Source organism: Gorilla gorilla, chromosome 4, assembly GCF_029281585.2.
Source record: "Gorilla gorilla gorilla isolate KB3781 chromosome 4, NHGRI_mGorGor1-v2.1_pri, whole genome shotgun sequence".
Lineage (NCBI taxonomy): Eukaryota > Metazoa > Chordata > Mammalia > Primates > Hominidae > Gorilla > Gorilla gorilla.
Genome location: NC_073228.2, coordinates 141,526,089 through 141,548,033, shown reverse-complemented (window position 1 = coordinate 141,548,033; position 21,945 = coordinate 141,526,089). Strand labels below are relative to the sequence as shown.

The 21,945-nt window shown below is 41.5% G+C and overlaps 1 protein-coding gene and 1 non-coding gene across 5 annotated transcripts in view; both read left to right on the top strand.

The window, feature by feature from the left end:
- Positions 1-21,945, top strand: part of KLHL3 (kelch like family member 3) — a 276,374-nt gene that overhangs the window by 235,675 nt on the left and 18,754 nt on the right. For all 4 annotated transcript variants that reach the window (XM_055389111.2, XM_004042559.5, XM_063706795.1 and 1 more), the window contains 3 exons: positions 18,283-18,400; positions 19,108-19,305; positions 20,863-20,964. In XM_055389111.2, the coding sequence (XP_055245086.1) occupies positions 18,283-18,400; positions 19,108-19,305; positions 20,863-20,964 (418 nt within the window). The remainder of the gene's footprint in view (positions 1-18,282; positions 18,401-19,107; positions 19,306-20,862; positions 20,965-21,945) is intronic.
- MIR874 (microRNA mir-874) lies at positions 10,282-10,393 on the top strand. The gene has a single exon (NR_106353.1). It is a non-coding gene; the product is annotated as a microRNA mir-874 (primary transcript).

Below are 21,945 nucleotides of genomic sequence, written 5' to 3'. Positions count from 1 at the left end.
TCTTCTGGGGTCTTCCTTTCCTAAGAGTTTCAAGGTAACCTCCAATGTCATCAGGGAGGTTTGAGAATAACTCAGAGCTCCCTCTCACCCCCACCCTGACTTCTCATTTCACACCATGGCTTGTGCTCTATTTCTGTTGGAAGCAGAGGAATGGCTATGTTGGTTTCACTTAGTGATGGCCGTAGTAGTCCTCTTTCTAGGCCATTCTTTGAGTCAGAATAGTCCTAGTCTGTTTCTTTTCCCCACTCAGGGAAGGACATAAAGGACAATTAGGGCTGCCCCAGAGAAGAAAAGGGGTTCTAAGAAAAGGGACCCTGTCAAATTGAGGAGTTTGACAGGTCATGAAGCAGAGGAAGGAAATGGGAGAAATGAGAATTTGTGAGGGAGCAGCCAGCTAAAGGGAAGGAAGACACAGGAGGGGACCCCATGATCTAGAGACCTAGAGTTTATGGTGTGTGCTGGCTGCTTTGGTTCCCTGCGAGTCTTCTTTCCTCTCTGACCCTCAGGCTCCTTATCTATAGAATGAAGGATGCTCCACTCCATCCCTAAAGTCCTGTCTGGTGTGGCACCAAAGTAGTCGTTTTAGGAGTCTAACATGCTGATGTCTGGGGGAAGGAATCAGTCAACCCAGGAGGAAAGGTGGGAGGAGAGGAGTGGGCCATGTTGTCTCATTGATGACATAGTAGGCAGCACCAGGAAATTATTTAGGCCCTTGCTTTGTCTTCCTCCTCCTCTTTCCAGCTGGCTGCCATCCTCCCTGCCTGCTTCTTCCAGGAAGGTTTCACAGTGGCTAGAGGCATGTTGTTTTCCAAGACCAGGTGTTGGAATTCTCTGAGGTTTGCAGGACCTTCTTTCCCCTCTGCTCCTTGACCTTGGATCATGGGGAATATATTGGTTGCAATGTGAACAAGTGTCTCAGTTCCCAGATAATAATACAAGCGGCTAACCTTTATTGAGTGCTGAGGTTATCACTTGAATATCTTACTTAATCTTTTCAACAACACTACAAGGTAGAGATAGTTATCCTAGTTTTATAAAGGAGGAAACTGAGTTTCAGAGAAGTTAATTTACTTGCCCAAGGTCAACACAGCTAATGTGGTAGAACCAGCATTTGAACTGAGTCTTTATCACTCTCCAAACCTGTTCTCTGAACTCATACCATCCTGCACCTGGCTTCACCTTTGTAAACCTGAGAGTGCATACTTGCCTGTTGGCCTCACGTTGCCTAGTGCAGGTTAGAAGAAGGCACAGCCGCAAGGCGAGGCCTTGGTCTGGCTGGACATTGGTCTTACTGCAGGTTGATGCCTTTTGTTTTGTTTGGTTGAAATATTGCATTGAAACTTCTTCATATTTTTCAAAGTGAAAATAACTTAGCTTTCTTTAATTATAGACATATGTGCTTATTGTGGATTATTAAAAGGATACTACAATTTTGAAATTAAATAAAAGTCACTTGAAATGTCTCCTAGGGTAAAAAATCTGCTATTATTTGGAAAATTTTCTTTCAGACATGTCTCTCTGCACTTTTTCACAGATAGATACAAATGTACAGTGTATTGCTATACAGATTGAACTATTTTTCCCCCCATGCAGCCATGTGGTACAGACTGCTTTTAATATTATCAGTATAGGTGAAATCAGCATTTAAATTGTAATGGTGCATGGTGTTTAATTGTATTTATGCACTATTATGTACATATTATGGACAGTCCTCTACTGATGGGCTTTGCAGTAATTTCCTTTTTTTTTTTGTATTGTAAACATTTCTGTGTCAAGTATCCTTTAAAAGATGGCATCTTGTTTGAGTTCGTATTTCTTTCATTGGGAGTGAGATTAATCTTGATTTCATATGATTATCGGCATTTGTATTTCTATTTTGGAGAATTCTCTGTTCATGTCCCTGGCTCATTTTTCTATTAGATTGTATTTTTTAATTAATATTTTTTATTCCTTTTTTTTTTTTTTCTTGAGGCAGAGTCTTGTTCTTCTACCCAGGCCGGAGTGCAGTGGAGTGATCTCAGTTCACTTCAGCTTCCATCTTCCAAGCTCAAGTGATCCTCCCACCTCAGCCTCCCAAGTAGCTGGGACTGCAGGTGTGTGCCAACACACCCAGCTAATTTTTTTTCTTTTAATTTTTTTGTAGAGACAGGTTTTTGCCTATTGCCTAGGCTGGTCTCGAACTCCTGAGCTCAAGCAGTCCACCCACCTTGGCCTCCCAAAATACTGGGATTGTAGGTGTGAGCCACTGTGCCTGGCCTTATTTATAGTTTCTAAAGGCTCTTTTTACATGAAAGAGGTTAGGCCTTTGAATGTATGTATTTCAAATATGTTTTTTCTTAGTTTGCAATTTGCCTCTTGTTTATAGTAATTTTTTAGTCCAAAAAAGCCCCAGTTTTTAAGGAGTCAAATTGATCTATCTTTTGCTTTATAGCTTGGGTTTTGTGTCATGTTTAGAAATATTTTCTTTACTCTGAAATTATTTAAATAATGTCCCCATGTTTTCTTCAAGTACCTTTATAATTTTTGTTTTACATTTGAATCTTTGATGCACTTAGAATTATTTTTTGTGTGTAAGGAGTGAGGGCAGGGATTCAGTTTTATTGGTATTGCAAATGATGAGCCAATTGTCTCAAGGTTATTTTATTCATTAATTCCCCTCTTCCCCCATTGGTTTGAATACTATCTTTATTATGATCTAAATTTCCACAAGCTTCATGTCTTGAGAATGTTGATTCTAAGTGTGCTGCTTTTTATTTAGCCTTTTTACTTCCCTGGGTTTTCAGCTGGTCTTCTGTCTGTGACATTTCCGTTTGGAAATTGGTTCTCATCCTCTGTGATATCAGAAGAATGACATCTTTGCCTGAGGAGTGTAGCTTGGAGCTAAGGGAATGGTTCAGCACTGGCCCAGCTTTTTTGTGTAGAAACCATACCTAGTGACCTCTCCTTTTTTGGACTCCATGTCTAGCTCTTACCACGTATACCCATAAAAAGATAGTTTTCAAATTAAAGCCCAGTTTGTGCCTGAGCCTGGACTAAGCATGCTGAGAGCTGCTCCACCATCACCCCTGTTCCATCCCAGGGATTGAATCTATAGTTGAGAAAGAAGAGTCTACCCCTTGTTTCAGGAGGTCAAAGCCATCCTTCTGTCATCCCTACTCCTTAAGAAACATTTATTTTCTGAATGAAAACATTTAGATTCCTGGGCCTTCTGCAGGCAACTGGAACCATGACTTCCTTAGAATCTGTTAAAGAAAGAAAGAAAGAAGACATCACTACTCTTTGTCTCATTGTTCTCCTGTGTTTAATCCTTGAATGATTTAAGGTTATGTTATCTAACCTGCTTCTTAAACTATACTCTCATCACCATTGTTTAAGCACTTAAATTAGTGAGGGGATCCCCACTGAAGGCTTGAAGAATGAATAGGGTATGCTGAGGGAAATGATCACTTAGGGATTATCAGATCGTGTACTGTCTTAATAAATCATCACAGCAATAGGTCTGTACTATTCATATCCCTACTTAGATTACTCAGAGAGGTTAAGAAATTTGCCCAGTTAAGTACTGGCTAAGTGCAGAGCTGGGGTTCGGTCTGTCTCACTCCAAAGTCCATGCTTTTCCTTTTACACCGAACTGCTTCCTGAGAAACAGCTTTGAGGTTTTGGTAGCGGTTTAAAGAGATTATTTTCTTTTAGATTAGTTGAGGTATAATAATTTATATGCAGTAAAATTCACACTTTTTAGAGATACAATGTGATAAGTTTTTACAAATGCACAGTCATGTAACCACCATCCCAATCAAAACATAGAATATTTTAATCACTACAAAAAGTTTCCATGTGCTGCTTTGTAGTCAATCCTCTTCTTCTACCCCCAGCCTCTGACAACTACTGATCTGATTTCTGTCCCTATGGTTTTGCCTTTTCTAGAGTGTCATATAAATGGAATCATGCTGTATGTAGTCCTTTGAGCTTGGCTTCTTTTTCTTACCATAATGCATTTGAGATTCATCCCCGTTGTTGCATGTATCAGGAGCTCATTCCTTTTTATCACTAAGTAACATTCCATTGTATGGATGGACCATAGTTTATTCATTCACGAGTTGGTGGACATTTGGGTATCCAGTTTTTGGCTGTTACAAATAAAGCTGCTGTGATTTCACTTACAGATCTTTGTGTGGACATATGTTTTAATTTCTCTTGGGTAAATACCTAGGAGTAGGATTGCTGGGTTGTATGGTAAGTATATATTTAACTTTATAAGAAATTGCTAAACTGTTTTTTAAAATGGCTATACTATTATGCACATCCACCAGCAATATATGAGTTTCAGTTATTCTGCAGTCCTGCTACTACTTGACATTATCTATTTTTAAAAATTTTAGCCATTCTAGTAGGTCTGTGGTAGTATCTCACTATGGTTTTAATATGCATCTCTCTAATCACTATGCTGTTGAGATTTTCTCATGTGCCTATTTGCCACCCATATTTCTTCTTTGGTGAAGTGTCTGTTAAAATATTTTGCCCATTTGAAAAATTGGGTTATTGTTTTCTTATTGAGTTGTAAACGTTCTTTATGTATTCTGGATACAAGTCTTTAATAAGATATATATTGTGCAAATATTTTCTCCCAACCTGTGCCTTATATTTTCATTTTCTTAGCAGTATCTTTGGAAGATAGTTTTTTAACTAATTAATTATTTTTTTTTTGAGACAGAATCTTGCTCTGTTGCCCAGGCCATAGTGCAGTGGCACAATCACGGCTCACTGCAAGTTCTGCCTCCCGGGTTCATGCCATTCTCATGCCTCAGCCTCCCGAGTAGCTGGGACTACAGGTGCCTGCCACCACGCCTGGCTAATTTTTTTTTTTTTTTTTGTATTTTTAGTAGAGACGGCGTTTCACTGTGTTAGCCAGGATGATCTCAATCTCCTGACCTCGTGATCCGCCTGCTTCGGCCTCCCAAAGTGCTGGGATTACAGATGTGAGCCACCGCGCCTGGCCACTAATTAATTTTTTAATTGACAAAAGTTATATGCATTTATCATGTACAACATGAGGTTTTGAAATATAGATACATTGTGGAATGGCTAAATTTAGCTAATTAACATATGTATTACATCATATACTTTTTTGTGGTAAGAACACTTAAAATCCATTCTCTTAACTATTTTCAAGAATATAATACATTGTTATTAACTATAGTCACCACGTTGTACTATAAATCTCTTGAAGGTATTTCTCCCATCTCACTGAAATTTCATATCCTTTGATTAACATCTTCCCAGCCAACCCCTTCCCCCTATCCCTTGGTAACCACCATTCTATTCTCTACTTCTATGAGTTTAACTTCTTTAGATTCCGTGTATGAGTGAGATTGTATGTTATTTGTCCTTTTGTGCCCTGCTTATTTCACTTAACGTAATGTCCTCCAGGTTCATCCATATTGTCACAGATGACAGGATTTCCTTCTTTTTTAAGGCTAAATAGTATTCTACTAAATATGTATACCACAGTTTCTTTATGCATTCATCTGTTGATGGACATTTAGCTTGATTCCACATCTTGGCTATTGCAACTAATGCTGCAGTGAACACAAGAGTAGATATCTCTCTGACATACTGATTTCATTTCCTTTGGATATATACCCGATAGTGGGATTGCTGGATTATATGGTAGTTCTATTTTTACTTTTCTGAGCAAGTTCCACACTGTTTTCCATGGTGGCTGTACTGTATTTGGAAGTGCATAAGTTTTTAGTTTTTCAATTTTTTTCTGTTATGGTTTATTTTGTGCTCTATATAAAAAATCTTTGCCTAATTTGAAGTCACAGATTTTCTCCTATACTTTCTTCTAGAAGTTTTAGGTTTTACACTTAGGCCTATGGATCCATTTTGAGAACTTTTTTTTTTTTTTGTTCTTAATATGGCGCATGAGGTGAGAGTCTAAGGCTCATTTGTTTTGCATATGAATGTCCAGTTGTTCCACACTATTTATTGGGAAGATTCTCTGTTCTCCATTGAATTACCCTGTTACTTTTGTTATAAATAATTGACTGTATATGTGTTCATCTATTTCTGGACTCTCTTCTGTTCCATTTTATCTGTCTACCTTTACACCAATACTATGTTGCCTTGATTACTAGCTTTCTAGTAAGTCTTGAAATTAGGCAGTATGAGTCCTCTAGTTTTGTTCTTCAAAGTTGTTTTTGTGAGTCTAGGTCCTTTGCATTTCCATTAAATTTCAGAATCAACTTGTCTATCTACAAAAAAGCTTGTAGGGGTTCTGCTTGGAATGGTATTGAATCTCTAGATCAAATGGGGGAACTGCCATCTTAATAATATTAAATCTTTAGATCCATGAACACAGCATAACTCCATTTATGCAGGTCTTCTTTAATTTCTCTCATCAGTGTTTAATAGTTTTCAGTTCATGGGTCTTACATGTCTTTTGTTAGATCTATCCCTGGGTATTTTATTGTTTTAGATGCTATTGTAAATGTTTTCTTTTGAAATTCCAATTTCTAATTGTTTATTGCTGATAAGTAGAAATGTGATTGATGAGAAAGGTTATTTAATGGGGGAGAAGTCAGGTTGGTGATGGCTTCATTTCTTTCTGAACAAGGACAGTAGTTTCAGAAGATTACTGAGTAGCCCAGGCTGATGCCTCAGGCAGGCATTTAGGGCTCTCTTCTAGAGTGTTAGCTCCTCTACGCAACTGTAGGTTCCATGGCAGCAGGCATTACTCATCTGTGTCCTTGGCACACAGCCTCAATTAAAGAAATACATTTTTAAAGAAGAAATAACCTCATAGAGACTTAATACTGACCATTTATATCACCCCTCATTTTTTCCTGATGGGCTTATCAGCATTCATACCTGCATTTTCACATGGCTTTAGTGAGGATTTATATCCTACTTTATATCCTCCTTTGACTACTAATGTAGGTTGACCCTAGAATGTTTGATTCAAGCCTACAAGTCCAAATTTGAATGAATCCAGTTGTCGTTCCTGGGGGTTAGAAGGGTTGTAAGGTTCTTTGTTTCTTTTCTTTCTTTCTTTCTTTTTTTCAAGTCTGAAATCCAGCTATCAACAATCATGTATGCATTAATTCATTACTTTTTTTTTTTTTTTTTTAGATGGAGTTTTGCTCCTGTTGCCCAGGCTGGAGTGCAATGGCACGATCTTGGCTCACTGCAACCTCTGATTCCTGGGTTCAAGCGATTCTCCTGCCTCAGCCACCCAAGTAGCTGGGATTACAGGCGCCTGCCACCATGCCCGGCTACGTTTTTTTGTATTTTTAGTAGAGATGGGGTTTCACCATGTTGGTCAGGCTGGTCTCGAACTCCTGACCTCTGGTGATCCACCTTCCTCAGCCTCCCAAAGTGCTGGGATTACAGGTGTGAGCCACCGTGCCCTGCCAATTCATTACTTTTTAATTCACTCATCCAACATACTTCCATAGAGAAACCACTAATTGCCAGGCACTGGGTTAAGTACTGGATTCACGAAGGCTGATATGAACTGGTCTGTTCCCCAGGGGACTCCCAGACCAGGAGGAGGGGAAACAGTTGTGAAAGGACAATTGCAATGGAGTGAGTAAATGCCCTCATAGGGGTACAGGAAAAACACTCTGGGAGCACAGAGAGGGGTAAGGAGTTAAGGAAAGCTTTCTGCAGGAGCTGACAGGAGCTGTGTCTCCAAGGTAAAACGCAAATTGTCTGTGAGAGTGAACATCCAGAAACTGGTTCAGGTGACTGCAGGAGAAAACTGGTTTACACCCTCTGGTGACCACTTAGAATAATTTGTACTTTGCATCTTCTTCCCTGGGTCGTTGTCCTGGTCATCATCACCAAAGGTATTGATGATGATACAAGTAGTATTGTTTAAATACTAATTACTGAGCAGCTTCTTTGCATTAGTAGCCTAAGTATGTAATGCCCATTATCTTATTTTGTCTTTATTACAACTCTGGAGGCTTTAATGTTGGAGACAACTGAGATTCGGTGAGATTGAGTAAGACTGAGTGATTTGCCCAGGGTTTTACAGCGCTTAAGTGGCAGTGTGAGGACTTGAATCCAAGTCTGGCTGACTCAAAGCCTGGGCTTTTAATCACTACATGATACTAATACCCACAATAATGATAACAGCAGATATCAATTACTGAGCACTTATCATGTGCCAGCCACTGGGCTAAGTGACTTATATTTGTTATCTCATAGGATTTTCATAACTGTAATTATCCCCATTTCGCAGATGAGGAAGTTGGACCTTGGGTTATGTCACCCACTTATTATGCATTAGTTATCTATTTCTGCACCACAAATTACCCTACAATGGCTTAACACAATAAACATCTATCATCTCACAGTTTCTGTGGGCAGGAATCCTGGAGTGGCTTAGCTGGGTCCTTTTGACCCAGGGTCTCTCATACAATCAAGCTGTTGGTCGGGGTGCAGTTATTTCAGGCTTGTTTGGGGAGGATCTGATTCTAAGCTCACTCATGTGGTTGCTGGCAGGCCTGTTTCTTGCCATGTGGGCCTCTCCATAAGCTGCTTGAGTGTCCTCATGACATGCTGGCTTTCTTCCAGAGAGGGTGATTCTAGAGCAAGAAAATGAGAGCACACATCTAACACAGAAGCTGTAGTGTTTTTATAACCTAATGTCAAAATCCATGTCCCATCACTTCTGTCTTTTATTTGCTAGATACAAGTCACTAAGTCTAGCCCACACTTAAGGGGAGAGGTATTAAGTTCCACGTCTGAGTGTAGTAGTATCACAGAATTTGTGACCCATCTTTAAAGCACAATTAGTAAATGGCTGAGTTGAGGTTTAAGCCTAGGATGACTGGCCCAAGGCCCTGTGCTCTGAACTGTTTTATTATATTGCTTCCAAATGTCACAAAAGCATTATAGCCGAATGCTGTGTTGAAAGAAACCTGATTCCTGCCCTTTGGGGACTTTTAATTTTAAGAAGTCTCTCTGAGAAAGTAAGATAGACATATATGAACAACCAAATAAGTAGAGAAAGAAGAAAAATCAGGAGATAATTGGACTAGTTGGAGAAGCAGGCATAGGAATTCCAAGGGCAGGCTGGTTTGTGCTTTCATAAATTCAGTCCAGATAGGCTTTCTGGCAGAGCAAACTTTGAAAAACAACATGGTGGAGAGAGACCTGCACTATATTCAGTAATTCTCAGCAGTAACTCTGTTTGCCAGCCAAGTCCTTTCCCTGAGAGGAACAGGGCTCTGCCTTGAGATAGCTGCAGAGGCTAATAAAGGTGTTTTTCCTGAGCCATATATGCACAGAGCATACTGACACATCCCAGCCGGAACAGCTAACAGCATCATCTTGGCTCCCACACATTCACCGCCCAGCACTTTTCCTGAGGCTGGGTTGCCATGGACAACCCGAGGCTGTCTCCCAGCCACTCAGAAGTCTCCTACGTTACCCTGTTCCACAGATGGCAGCAAGGAAATGAGGTTTCAGGAAGATGCAAATGAACCTTTTGGAAATGTACTGAACCTGGCACTTTTCACTGTCATTCCAGTTCAGTTGGCATCTCTATTCAGCTCTTTAAAAATGCTACTGAAACGCCATTTGGGCTGGAAGTGGGTGGCTTGCTCCTGAGTTGGGCTGTCCTGCTTTCGGTAGATGGTATTTGAAGAAGCTGTTGACAGGGTGGATGGGATGACCTCTCATTTGGCCCAGGCCCCTGGATGGGCACTGCCCCCTTCCACCTTGGTCCACACCCTGACAAGCACCCTGGAGTCCTGAAAAAGCCCCATAATCACCCCTAGAATTAGTGGTACTTACCCTCCCTCACAGGTTCATAGTATCCTTTTCTACCTTTCATTGGGAATCTGTTTTTTAGCACCTGCCTTAGAAGCTAATAATGACACTAGTGTTAATCAGATAACATTTAGTGTTTACTATTTATCAAGCATTGTGCTAAGTGCTTCATATCATTTAAGCCTCCTGACACCCATATGGGAAGCATCCTATTATCCTGATATTACAAGTTATGAAAATGAGGCTTAGCAAGGTTAAATGTCTTGCTCATAGCCACACAGCTATATAGTGACGGGGCTGATACTATATTTGGGCCCAGATGTGTCTGATTCCAAAGCCCATTTTTTCCACTCCTCTTCTCTCCCCCTGGGCCTTGCCCTCATATTACCTGGTTCTCAGACCCCCATTTTCTCTGCACCTTGCTATCAGTACTTGCCTAGAGCAACTGTTGCTCAGGAACCTGCTTGGACAAGTCTTCTGGCTCGACCTCGACATGCTCCATCGGATGAATTGTTGGTGTTAGCCCTGCGGCCCCACGCACCAGGGTAAGAGAGACTCTCGCTTCCTGCCCTGGCCCGAGGGACCGACTGGCTGGGCCTGCCTTCTGCCCAGCTCACCGGTCACAGAAGAGAGTTTGGACATGCATTCTACTCTTGCCCGATGAAAAAAATGTGTAGAGCCCAGATTGTTCCTCTCACCTGAGTAGAAATTTGAATGACCTATGTAGTCCTGAGGCCAGGGCTAGGGTCTTGATCTACACGTAGGCTGGAAATCTCTATTCTCTTCATGGATTGTCCCTTTCCCTGGCTAGTCCCTGGCACCTAATGGCTCTCAGACACAGGGTGGTTGTGATTTCGGTGAGGAGGGACCAACATGCCTTCAATCCCACAGTCACGCTGGTAGAATCAGAATCATCTATGTAAACAAGAGAGCATTATATATTTATTTTTAAAAATGTTATGCTGGGAGTAAAATTTCCTTCCTAAGGAATCAGGTAGTCTTTTGCTTGGGCTCACTAATCTTCCTAAAATAAATGGCTATTTGACTTTTCAAAATGACAGTGTTTTCTTTGGGAGATATCTAATAACCATCTCTGCTACAGTGGAGTTCAGCTCACTCATATTCTGTCAACCAGAGAAACTCCATTCACCAGAACTTCTGCAGCCTTCAACACAGTGACAGTTGAGACTTGGGATCAGAACCCTGAGGCACCCTGCCAAACTCCTAAGTATGCTGCAGTTCACGAGAGTGATTAAATTATGTTCAGTCTAGCATAATTGTTCACCTAGAGCCAGTTCTTTAGTTTGTGATTCCTACGTGACTGATAGTTCTTACTCAGGGTTACCTTGAAAGATAAATGTTAAAAATAGTGATCATTAAATAAGCTGATTTGATTGAGTAATTTCTAATAAAGGCATATTAATCTTAAGTATATTGGGGTTTAGGAGTGTTGGGGAAAGAAAGAAACATGCTTGTTGAACTCCCTGGGCCTGGGTGTTTCTGGAATATAAAATGAGGGCATATAGGAGAGAATAGTTCAAGTCTCTTCCTCTAACATCTTGTGGTCTTCTTAAGTAGCTAGAAGTTTGTGATTTCAGAGATGTGATACATGTAGACTGTGGGAAATACTCATATTTGCCTAACTGGTTGCTAACATCAGGTATCCATGGAAACAACTATCCATTAGCACTCATGATAGGAAATTTATTCTTTTTACTCTGCATGATCAGCACAGTAGTGGGTGTAGTGCTCCATGTATGAATGCTTCTTGCAACACCTACCATAAAAATTGGATTTCTTTTGACCATACTGGGCTGTACTAACTTACATTCCCACCAGCAGGGTATAAGAGTTCCTCTTTCTCCACATCCTTGCCGGCAGTTATCTTTTGTCTTTTCTGCAGTAGACCTTCTAATTGGGGTGAGGTAATATCTCATTGTGATTTTCATTTGCATTTCCCAGATAAATAGTGATGTTGAGCATTTTTTTCATATACTTTTTGGTCATTCATATATCTTTTTTAGAGAAATATCTATTTAGATCTTTTTGCCCATTTTTGAATCAGATAATCTGTTTTTCTGTTATTTAGTTGTTTGAGTTCCTTATATATTCTGGGTATTAACACCTTGTCAAATGTGTGCTTTTGGCATGTTCGTCGAAAATCAGTTGGCTGTAAATGTGTGGATTTATTTCTAGGTTCTCTAATTTATTTCATTGGTCTATGTGTCTGTTTTTATGCCAGTACCATGCTGTTTTAGTTACTCTAGCTTTGCTGTATATTTTGAAGTCAGGTAGCATGATGCCCCCAGCTTCGTTCCTTTTGCTCTAGATTGTTTGGCTATTCCCATATGAGTTTTAGATTTTTTTTTTCTTATTTTTGTGAACAATGTCGTTGGTAGTTTGATAAGGATTACATTGAATCTGTAGATTGCTTTAGGTAGTATGAGCATTTTAACATTATTAATTCTTTCCATGATCATGGAATATCTTTCCATTTATTTGTGTCCTCTTCAATTTCTTTCATCAATGTTTTATAGTTTTCATTGTAGAGATCTTTTACCTCTGTGGTTAAATTTATTCCTAGTTATTTTATTTTTTTTTGTAGCTATTGTTAATGAGTTTTTTCTTTATTTCTTTTTCAGATAGTTCACTATTAGTGTATAGGAACACCACTAACTTTTGTATGTTGATTTTGTATCCTGCCACTTTGCCAATTCATTTATTCATTCTAATAGTTTTTTGGTGGCGTCTTTAGGCTTTTTAATATATAAGATCATATTCTCTGCAAGCAGTTTGACTTTCTCCTTTCAATTAGAATGTACTTCATTTCTTTCTCTTGCCTGATTGCTCTGGCTACGACTTCCAGTACTATGTTGGATAGAAGTGGAGAAAGTGGGCATCCTTGTCTTGTTCCAATTCTTTTTTTTTTTTTTTTTTTTTTTGAGACGGAGTCTCGCTCTGTCGCCCAGGCTGGAGTGCAGTGGTGCAATCTCGGTTCACTGCAAACTCCGCCTCCCGGGTTCACGCCATTCTCCTGCCTCAGCCTCCCGAGTAGCTGGGACTACAGGCGCCCGCCACTGCACCCGGCTAATTTTTTGTATTTTTAGTAGAGATGGGGTTTCACCGTGGTCTCGATCTCCTGACCTCGTGATCCGCCCACCTCGGCCTCCCAAAGTGCTGGGATTACAGGCGTGAGCCACCGCGCCCGGCCTGTCTTGTTCCAATTCTTAGAGGAAAAGCTTTCAACTTTCCCCTTTCTAGTATGATGTTAGCTGCGGGTTTGTCATATATGGCCTCTATTATGTTGAGTTACATTCCTTCTATTTCTAATTTGTTGAGAGTTTTTATTATGAAGCGATGTTGAGTTTTATCAAATGCTTTTTCTGCATCTATTGAAATGATTACGTGGTTTTTGTCTTTGATTCTGTTAATGTGACGTATCATTTTTATTGATTTGTGTTATATTGAACCATGCTTGCATCCCTAGGATGAATCTATTTGATCACGGTAAATGATCTTTTCAATGTGCTGTTGAATTTCATTTGCTAGTATTTCGTTATGGATTTTTGTATCTGTGTTCATCATGGATATTGGTCTATAGTTTTGTTTTTTGTCATGCCCTTGTCTAGTTTGGTATTAGAGTAGTCCTGGCTTCAAAGAATAAATTTGGAAGTATTCCCTCTCTTTCAATATTTTAGAATAGTTTGAGAATAACTGGTATTAGTTCTTCTTTAAATGTTTGTTAGAATTCAGCAGTGAAACTATCAGGTTCTGGGCTTTTCTTTGATAGCAGACTTTTTATTAGTGATTCAATCTTGTTGCTTGTTATCGGTCGTTTGGGCTTTCTGTTTCTTCATGATTCTATATTGGTTGGTTGTATGTGTCCAGGAAAAATTAAAAATAGAACTACCATATGACCCTGCAATCCCATACTGGGTATGCATCCAAAGGAAATTAAATCAGCATGTCGAAGAGATATCTGTACTCTCATGTTTATTTCAGCAGTATTCACAATAGCCAAAAAACAGCATCAACCTAAGTGCCCATCAACAGATGAATGGATTTTAAAATGAGGTATATATACAATTCAACTATAAAAAGGCCGGGCACGGTGGCTCATGCTTGTAATCCCAGCACTTTGGGAGGCCGAGGCGAGTGGATCACCTTAGGTCAGGAGTTTAAGACCAGACTGGCCAACATGGTGAAACCCCATCTTTACTAAAAATACAAAAAATTAGCCAGGTGTGGTCGTGGGCACCTGTAATCTCAGCTACGTGGGAGGCTGAGGCAGGAGAATTGCTTGAACCCGGGGGGTGGAGGTTGCAGTGAACCAAGATTGTGCCATTGCACTTCAGCCTTGGTGACAGAGCGAGACTCTGTCTAAAAAATTAAATAAATAAAAAGGTGAAATCCTGTCATTTGTGACAACGTGGATGAACCTGGAGAACATTATGTTAAGTGAAATAACCCAGGCATAGAAAGACAAACACCACATGATTTCACTTATATATGAAATCTAAAACAGACAAACTCGTAGAAGTAGAGAGCAGAATAGTGGTTATCAGAGGCTGGGGAAGGGAAGAGGGAGGGGAGATGGGGGTGATCAATGGATACTATGTTACAGTTAGATAGGAGGAATACCTTCTGGAGTTCTATTACACAGTAGGGTGACTATAGTTAACAATAATGTATTGTATATTTCAAAATAGCTAGAGGAGAGGATTTTGAATGTTCTCACCACAAAGAAATAATAAGTGTCTGAGATGGTGGGTATGCTGATTACCCTGATTTGATCATCACCTAATGTATGCATGTATCCAAACATCACACTGTACCCCATAAATATGTGTACCTATTATGTGCCAACTAAAAATAAAACAAAAAAAATTGAGTTTCCTATGCCTACGAGAGAAGCAGATGTATACCTGCTCTTCCTGCTGCCTTGAGCTACCTCTGAAACTGATGGTCCTATCCCACAAAACCTCATAATTCATTTTCCCAGATAGTTGTACAAGTTTTGTTTGTTTAAATTTATCTCTTACCAGTGGTTTTATGAGCTCAAAGCCAAGTTTGTTTTGAAAACCTTATCTTGTATTCTTTTTTTTTTTTTTTTGAGACAGGGTCTCACTCTGTTGCCCAGACTGGAGTGCAGTGGTGCTGCAATCACAACTCACTGCAGCCTCAAATTCCTGGGCTCAGGTGATTCTGCCACCTCAGCCTTCCAAGTAGCTGGGACTACAGGCATGCACCACCACACCCAGCTAGTTTTTTGTATTTTTTGTAGAGACGGGGTTTCACCGTGTTGCCCAGGCTGGTCTTGAGCTCCTGGACTCAAGAGATCCACCCGCCTCTGCCACCTAAAGTACTGGGATTACAGGCGTGAGCCACTGCACCTAGCTGTCGTGTATCATTTTTGTATTTCTACTCAGGCTTTACTTTAACATTAAAAAATTTGCATTTCTGTAATACTGTTTCTGTGAAAATTCTCAGAGATGAGTGGTAGATTTTCTCCAATATGCATGTACCCTCTACTTCCCTGGTGGGAGATAGTTTCTGGGGCATGGTGAGGGTTCCTGAAAACTTTGCCTTTTTTTTTTTTTTTTTAAATTTACGAAAGAAGCTGGATAGCTTATGCCAAGTATAAGCAAACTTTCTTTTGGTGGTTGAGTCAAAAGATGGGAAAAGCTCTCACTTTCTCTTTTTATTTTGCTTGCTTTTTCCTCACTGTCTCCAGAATTTTAACCTGGTGTTCCAACATATTTTAACTAAAGAAAATGACGTTCTAGTTTAGTTTCTTTTTTCATTTTTAAAAACTCTGTATTGTTTGTTTAACTCCTTGCATGTGCTATTTACTTCTTATTCATGTATTCTTTATTCCAAATAAACACTTGAGCCCTCACTTTTACCTGGCAACATAAGTATATGGAGTTATCTTGGTGACTGAGGCAGATATGTTTTCTGCCTGGTCAGGGCTCACTGTCTAGAGGTGCAAAAGACAAGACACTGATGGTCCAGCACAATGCAGAACACACAGGGCAGGTGAAATCTCAGAGGACGGATATGTAGTTCTGACCTGGAGGCCAGGGAAGTCCATTTGTAGGAAATAACATTTAAACTGAGACCTGAAAGATAAGCAGGTGTTAAGGCAGAGTGCTCAGAGATGGGAAGGTTTCGAGTCAGGGAACAGCATGTGGGAGGGTGTGGGGTGCCTGAAGTCCTTGCAGAAAGAAAACTTAAAACTGCTTTTATTCTCACTCAGCTTCAGAAATCAGATTTCAAAGAAAATCCTTGCAGTATTTTCCTTCAGTTTAGCTTTACCAACTCAAAACCGGAAAGACAATGCAAGTTCTGGGCATATTTACGAACATGTCATTCTGCCCTTGAAGAGTAGGTTAGGCATTATCTGGAGTTTGCCAAGGGGCTGTGTTCATTAACATCCCCCTTGAACTGTTCATGGATGCCTGTCTAAGCAAAGAATTACAAATGGGAAGTAATGTAGAATTCATGTTTACTCTGAAAAAGGCTACTCTTGACACAGGGCAGTGGACCCTCTGAGCTGAGGCACCCAGGAAAGTCAAGTTTCTGTCTGGAAGCAGCAGCAGCAGCAGCTCGAGGCTGGGTTTTGTGTCCTGGGTTCCTTTGGAATGCTTTAGAAGTCAGAACTGATTTCTGAATTTTTGAACACTGGTTACCCACTTTTGGTGACAGACAGCTATGGACTAAGTCTGATGACCAGTGACCACCCACATGGCAGTGGGTGAGCCTGTTCTGGAATATTGGGGAATAAATGATTGATCTGTAGTAATGGTGGTGAGCTCTGGTTTTGCCTCCCGTATGGTGGGAAGTGTTCACTTGAGGGATGTGCCTTTGCGAGTTCACACAGATTTTGATGGGCACTTCTCTCCCCAAAAATACATCATGGGGAAGTAAAAAGCACTATGATAATTCATAATGGCAAAAGTTGTTCATGGCATATCATCAGGAAATCCATACAGAGCGTGGATTAAAAAGGTGGTTCTCAAAGTATGAACCCTAGAGTGGCAGCAGCAGCAGCACCTGGGAACTTGTTAGAAAGGCAGCCTCTGGGCTCCACTCCAGGTCCACTGAATCACACTCTGGGGATAGGGCCCAGCAGCTTGTGTTTTCACAAGTCCTCTAGGTGATTCTGATGTATGCTCAAGTTTGAGAACCACTGGGTAAATAAGACAAGCTATAGGTAATGATCAAATGAATTTGCTGGTTGTGACTTCCACCCTTTCTCTCCACTCAAGAAAGCATATTGGAATGCCGTTGAGTGAGAGTGACATCATTGTGGGGACAGCTATGAATTTGCACATGTTTATTAAAATATGTAAACTATAGATAATTGGTACTTTAATTTTTTATTTATTAATAACATGTGACCAAAGACACAGCAGTGATACCATAATTAAGTACTGCAGTTCTATTAACCTAACCAGAGCAGTAGTTTTCATTGTGTTTGACCATGCCCTTGCAATACAAAATGCATTTAAATTGCTATCCAGAAGACACATGTAAGTGTGTATAGCCAAAACCAATATTTCATGAAATAATATTCTTATTATCATATTTTCTGTGCTTTTAAAAATATATGTGCTGGTCATAATCCATTAAATTGATTTCATGACCTACTAATGGAAAGCGACCTGTTTTTGACAAACATAGATGCAGCAAGCTGTGTTTGCTTGGATCCTGTCTCTAGAGCAGGAGTTGGGGGGGTGGCTGGCCTCACCCTCTGTCAGGTAGACTTGGGTTTCAGTCTCTGCCTACACTCTTAGCTGTGTGACCTTGGGCCACTTACATGTGTTCTCTGAGCTTTACTTTCCTATCTGTCAATGTGGATGATGATATCTACCTCACAGTTGTGGTGACAAGTAAATGACAACACATTTCACATGGTGCCTAGCAGTGGTAGCTACTACCTTACTTGTGGAAATAGGACTGCTAGCACTAGTTTCCAGAACATCATCAGTTTAATAACTTTTGTAATAAGCATCTCACAGGAGTTTTTCAATTTTTTTCTATACTGCAGTGCATAAGTGCACCCTACATTCTAGGCATTCAGAAATGCTTTTGAATAATACTTTAAAAAATACATCCAAATTCTGCACTCTTTTTCAAAGTATATTCAAGTTTGTTTTGATATAAGATTTAGCACCCCCCATTCCCAATCTGAGGGCACTGAGATTACAGATGATGCCCTACGCGGCTTCACATACCCACAAGATAGCCCCGAGTGGGGCATTTGGGAAACAGAACTTATGACTGTGTTTCTGTGTGAAGATGCTTGTTAGACTTTTCTTGAATACTCATACCTGTTGGTGACCAGGAGCAGCATCCCCATGTATGTAGCTCTGTAAACTGGCATCTCAGATCATCCACACACCCTGGGCAATAAGCCATGTGGAAGTACCAGGGATACCATAAATCCAGATTTTGGGGTGACCCCGCTAATGTCCACTTGTCTCTCCGGAGGTCATGATTGTGGTTGGCGGCCAGGCACCCAAGGCAATCCGCAGTGTGGAGTGCTATGATTTCGAGGAGGACCGGTGGGATCAGATTGCTGAGCTTCCTTCCAGAAGATGCAGAGCAGGTGAGCAGCCTCCCAGTTCTGCAAGCTGTTTTTCCCCTGCTGGTCCCCACTCCGTGCCAGAAGTCGTGAGCTACTCCTTGTTTCCTCAAGCATCTGTGCATTTCAGGCTCCCATTCGTTTCCCTCCTGCACAGTTTTTTTTTTTTTGGTTGTTGTTGTTGTTTTAAGACAGAGTCTTTCTCTGTCACCCAGGTTGGAGTGCAGTGTCATGATCTCGGCTCACTGCAACGTCTGCCTCCTGGATTCAAGTGATTCTCTCACCTCAGCCTTCCAAGTAGCTGGGATTACAGGCATGCACCACCATGCCCAGCTAATTTTTGCATTTTTAGGAGAGATGGGTTTCACCATTTTGGCCAAGCTGGTCTTGAACTCCTGACCTCAGGTGATCCACCTGCCTTGGCTTCCCAAGGTACTGGAATTACAGGCATGAGCTACCATGCCCGGCCACTTGCACAGTTTTTGGCTCTTTTGGTGTCAGTTCTTATGAGCTTGGGGAGTTAAAGCTGATTCAAATATTTACTTGAATCAGACAAAATTAGAAAAGCAAGTAGGAAAGAAATCCAGTGAATCCCATAATGACTGCCAAATACCTAAAGTATCTTCGGTGGTGACTTTTCCTGTGTCTGTCTTGCTCCTCCATTGTCATCCATCAACATGAGCAGTCATGCGCCTGACCTGACCTTGATGTCTTGGTTTCCTGTGCCTCAGGTGTGGTGTTCATGGCTGGCCACGTGTATGCCGTGGGAGGGTTTAATGGCTCACTGCGGGTGCGGACAGTGGATGTGTATGACGGCGTAAAGGACCAGTGGACGTCCATTGCCAGCATGCAGGAGCGCCGGAGCACACTGGGCGCAGCAGTGCTCAATGACTTGCTCTACGCAGTGGGAGGCTTTGATGGCAGTACTGGTAGGTTTAGGGTGTGTTCCCAACCCCTCCTAGCCTGGGACACATCCTCCATGCAACCCTGTTTTATTCAGCCAGTTCTGGACCAACTTTCTGTCCATTTGTAGCTACTGCCCCAGGGACATATCCACTCTTCTTCCTCATCCAGCTTTTGGGGGAAGAGCCAGGCCTTCTTCCAGACAGAATATGTAACTGCCCATGTACTAGGCTTTCTAGGACTCAGAAGAGTCCCTTTCCTACTTTCCGGTGTCTGGGAACCTATTTACTCAGAAGATGAGACTTAGAAGGAGAGCATGCTTAGCTAGGGGGTGCCTCAGGCCTCCAGTTTGAACCCTTTGCTAGACAGATGAGGGAGCTGAGTCCAGCACTTGGAAGAGACCTGGCTCAGGTCATGCAGTGGCTCAGGTCATGCATTTTTTCTGTTGCCCTTTCTACTACCCTACTGAAGCTTTGCCAGGCTTTTTCACCGTAGGTGAGCCTCCTTGCCTCTGGACTCTATCTAGCTTCAAAATTTCAACCCAAAACTGTTAGTTGACATAAACTCAGAGAGGTGATCTCATCTCTGCTTATACTGCCAGGTAGATGTCTCTGCAGACAGTAGCTCTATTAAACTAATATGATATTCTTTGGCCCCCAGGGAGGTAAAAAGCAGTATTTTTTACTTCGCTGAATTTTTATTTGTGTCTTCACAATCTGGGGACCTTTCTCAGCCTTCTCTTTGCCTCACTCATATAATTCCAGGGTCTTTAGCCCCTCTGGAGGCTGCCTTTAGTGAGTGGAACAAAGAGAAGGAAAGGGTAGTGGTGCATTGTTTCTTTTGGGAATTACTTTTGGCTATAAGTAGAGAACCTGATTAAACTCTGCCTTAAAACACGAGGGATTTTGCTTTACTCATGAAACAAGAAGCCTAGAGGTTAGCAGTTGCTGAGTTGGTCCAGTAATTCATGGACATTGAGGCCACATTCCTTAAGATTCTCTTGGCCTTTTTCTCATGATCATGAGATGGCTGTTATACCTCCAGCCAACACATTTGTGTTCCAGGTAGCAAGAATCAAAAAGGGGAACGGTATCTATATTAGAAAAGCAAAGGCTGTTTCTGAAATCCCCATAGACTTCTGCTTAGGTCTCATTGACTTGGTCATGCCTAGCTGCAAGGGAGTCTTGGGAAGCAAGTGTTTAGCTTTCCACTGCTAAGATAGAGGAAGCTGGGGGAAAGGGGATTGGAATAGGTGTTCAGTGAGGCTACCTCAGGTGACTACTTGGAATCAAAGTATCCCACTCTGTGGTTTTTATGACCTACATTTGCCATGCATTTCAGACACACCCCTTGTCCTTTCACAGCCCACTCTCTGAGTCAAGTCTTAATAGTCCCTGCAGGTAGACACTGCAGATGTGTTTCAGGGAGTTGCCACAGGCCGCATGGTGATGCAGAGGTGGTACTGAGCCATACATTTAGGTTTCCAGCCCCTGCATTTGGACTCCTCCCCCATCCTCACTGCTTCTCACACAGCAGGGTGAGGCCTGGTGCCACGGAAGTCTCATGAGTCTCTTGTCTCCCAGGCCTAGCATCGGTGGAAGCCTACAGCTACAAGACCAACGAGTGGTTCTTTGTGGCCCCGATGAACACGCGGCGGAGCAGTGTGGGTGTGGGCGTTGTGGAGGGTAAGGAGGCGGCAGTGGCCAGTGGCCAGGCCTACCTGGCCCACGGGCCTTGTCCTGGGTCCAGCATCATGCTTGGTGCTTCCTCTACCGTGTTTTTTTTCCTGAGATCGCTCCTCTGGGTTAGGTACTATTATCCTGATTTAGCGGATGAGGAAAGTTGAGACTCAGAGAGGTGGTGGATCTCCTGGCCCAAGGCTGCTAAATGTTGGAGCTGGGCTAGGGGAGTAGAAGGAGCCTAGAGGGGAAATGCCGGCCTGTGGTTTGGCCCCGTGTCAATAGCTCTGCTAGAAGTTGGGGAAGGGAAGGGAGTAGGGAATCCATAGTCAGCATATAACCCAGGAGGATAATGTAGTGGAGTGAGAGTTAAATGTGCTTAATTAATTTTGTTCTCATATTTGTATGTTGAACATTAACAGAACTGTGAGTGAGGTAGGCACCTCTTCTTAGGTCTGATGACTCTCTGCAGGGCAGGCTGGTGATTGAGTCCAGTTCTAGTCAGGAAAGCTGTGTAGGGTAAGGTAGGAGGGAGTGGTAAGGTCTAGGGCCTGGTCAGATGGTACACTTTTGTTTGTAAAAAAACCTCTCATTTCTAGTCTCTTGTTTGGTTTGCAAAACCCTTGTGAAGGAGATAGGCAGGCCTCAGATTCTCTCCATCCTCCAGATGTCCCACATTCCAATGACAGTAAATAACACAGCCTGTCCTTGAACCCAGGTCTTCTGACTCCTAAGCCGGTGTTCTTTCCACTGTGCTATGCTCCTTCAAAATGCTGACAAATGCCAGTAGGTAGGAGTTCTGTAAATATGTGTGAATTCAATGTACCAAAGCATAGAATATTACTTGAACTAAAATGTTGTCATTTGCAGGACAACACTGATTCATCAACTTGTAGTAATGTGGGAATTTAGATGGAATATCTGTTCATTTAGACGTGTGTGCAGACATTCCATCTCTCATGTACACACTCAGAAATACACATGCAA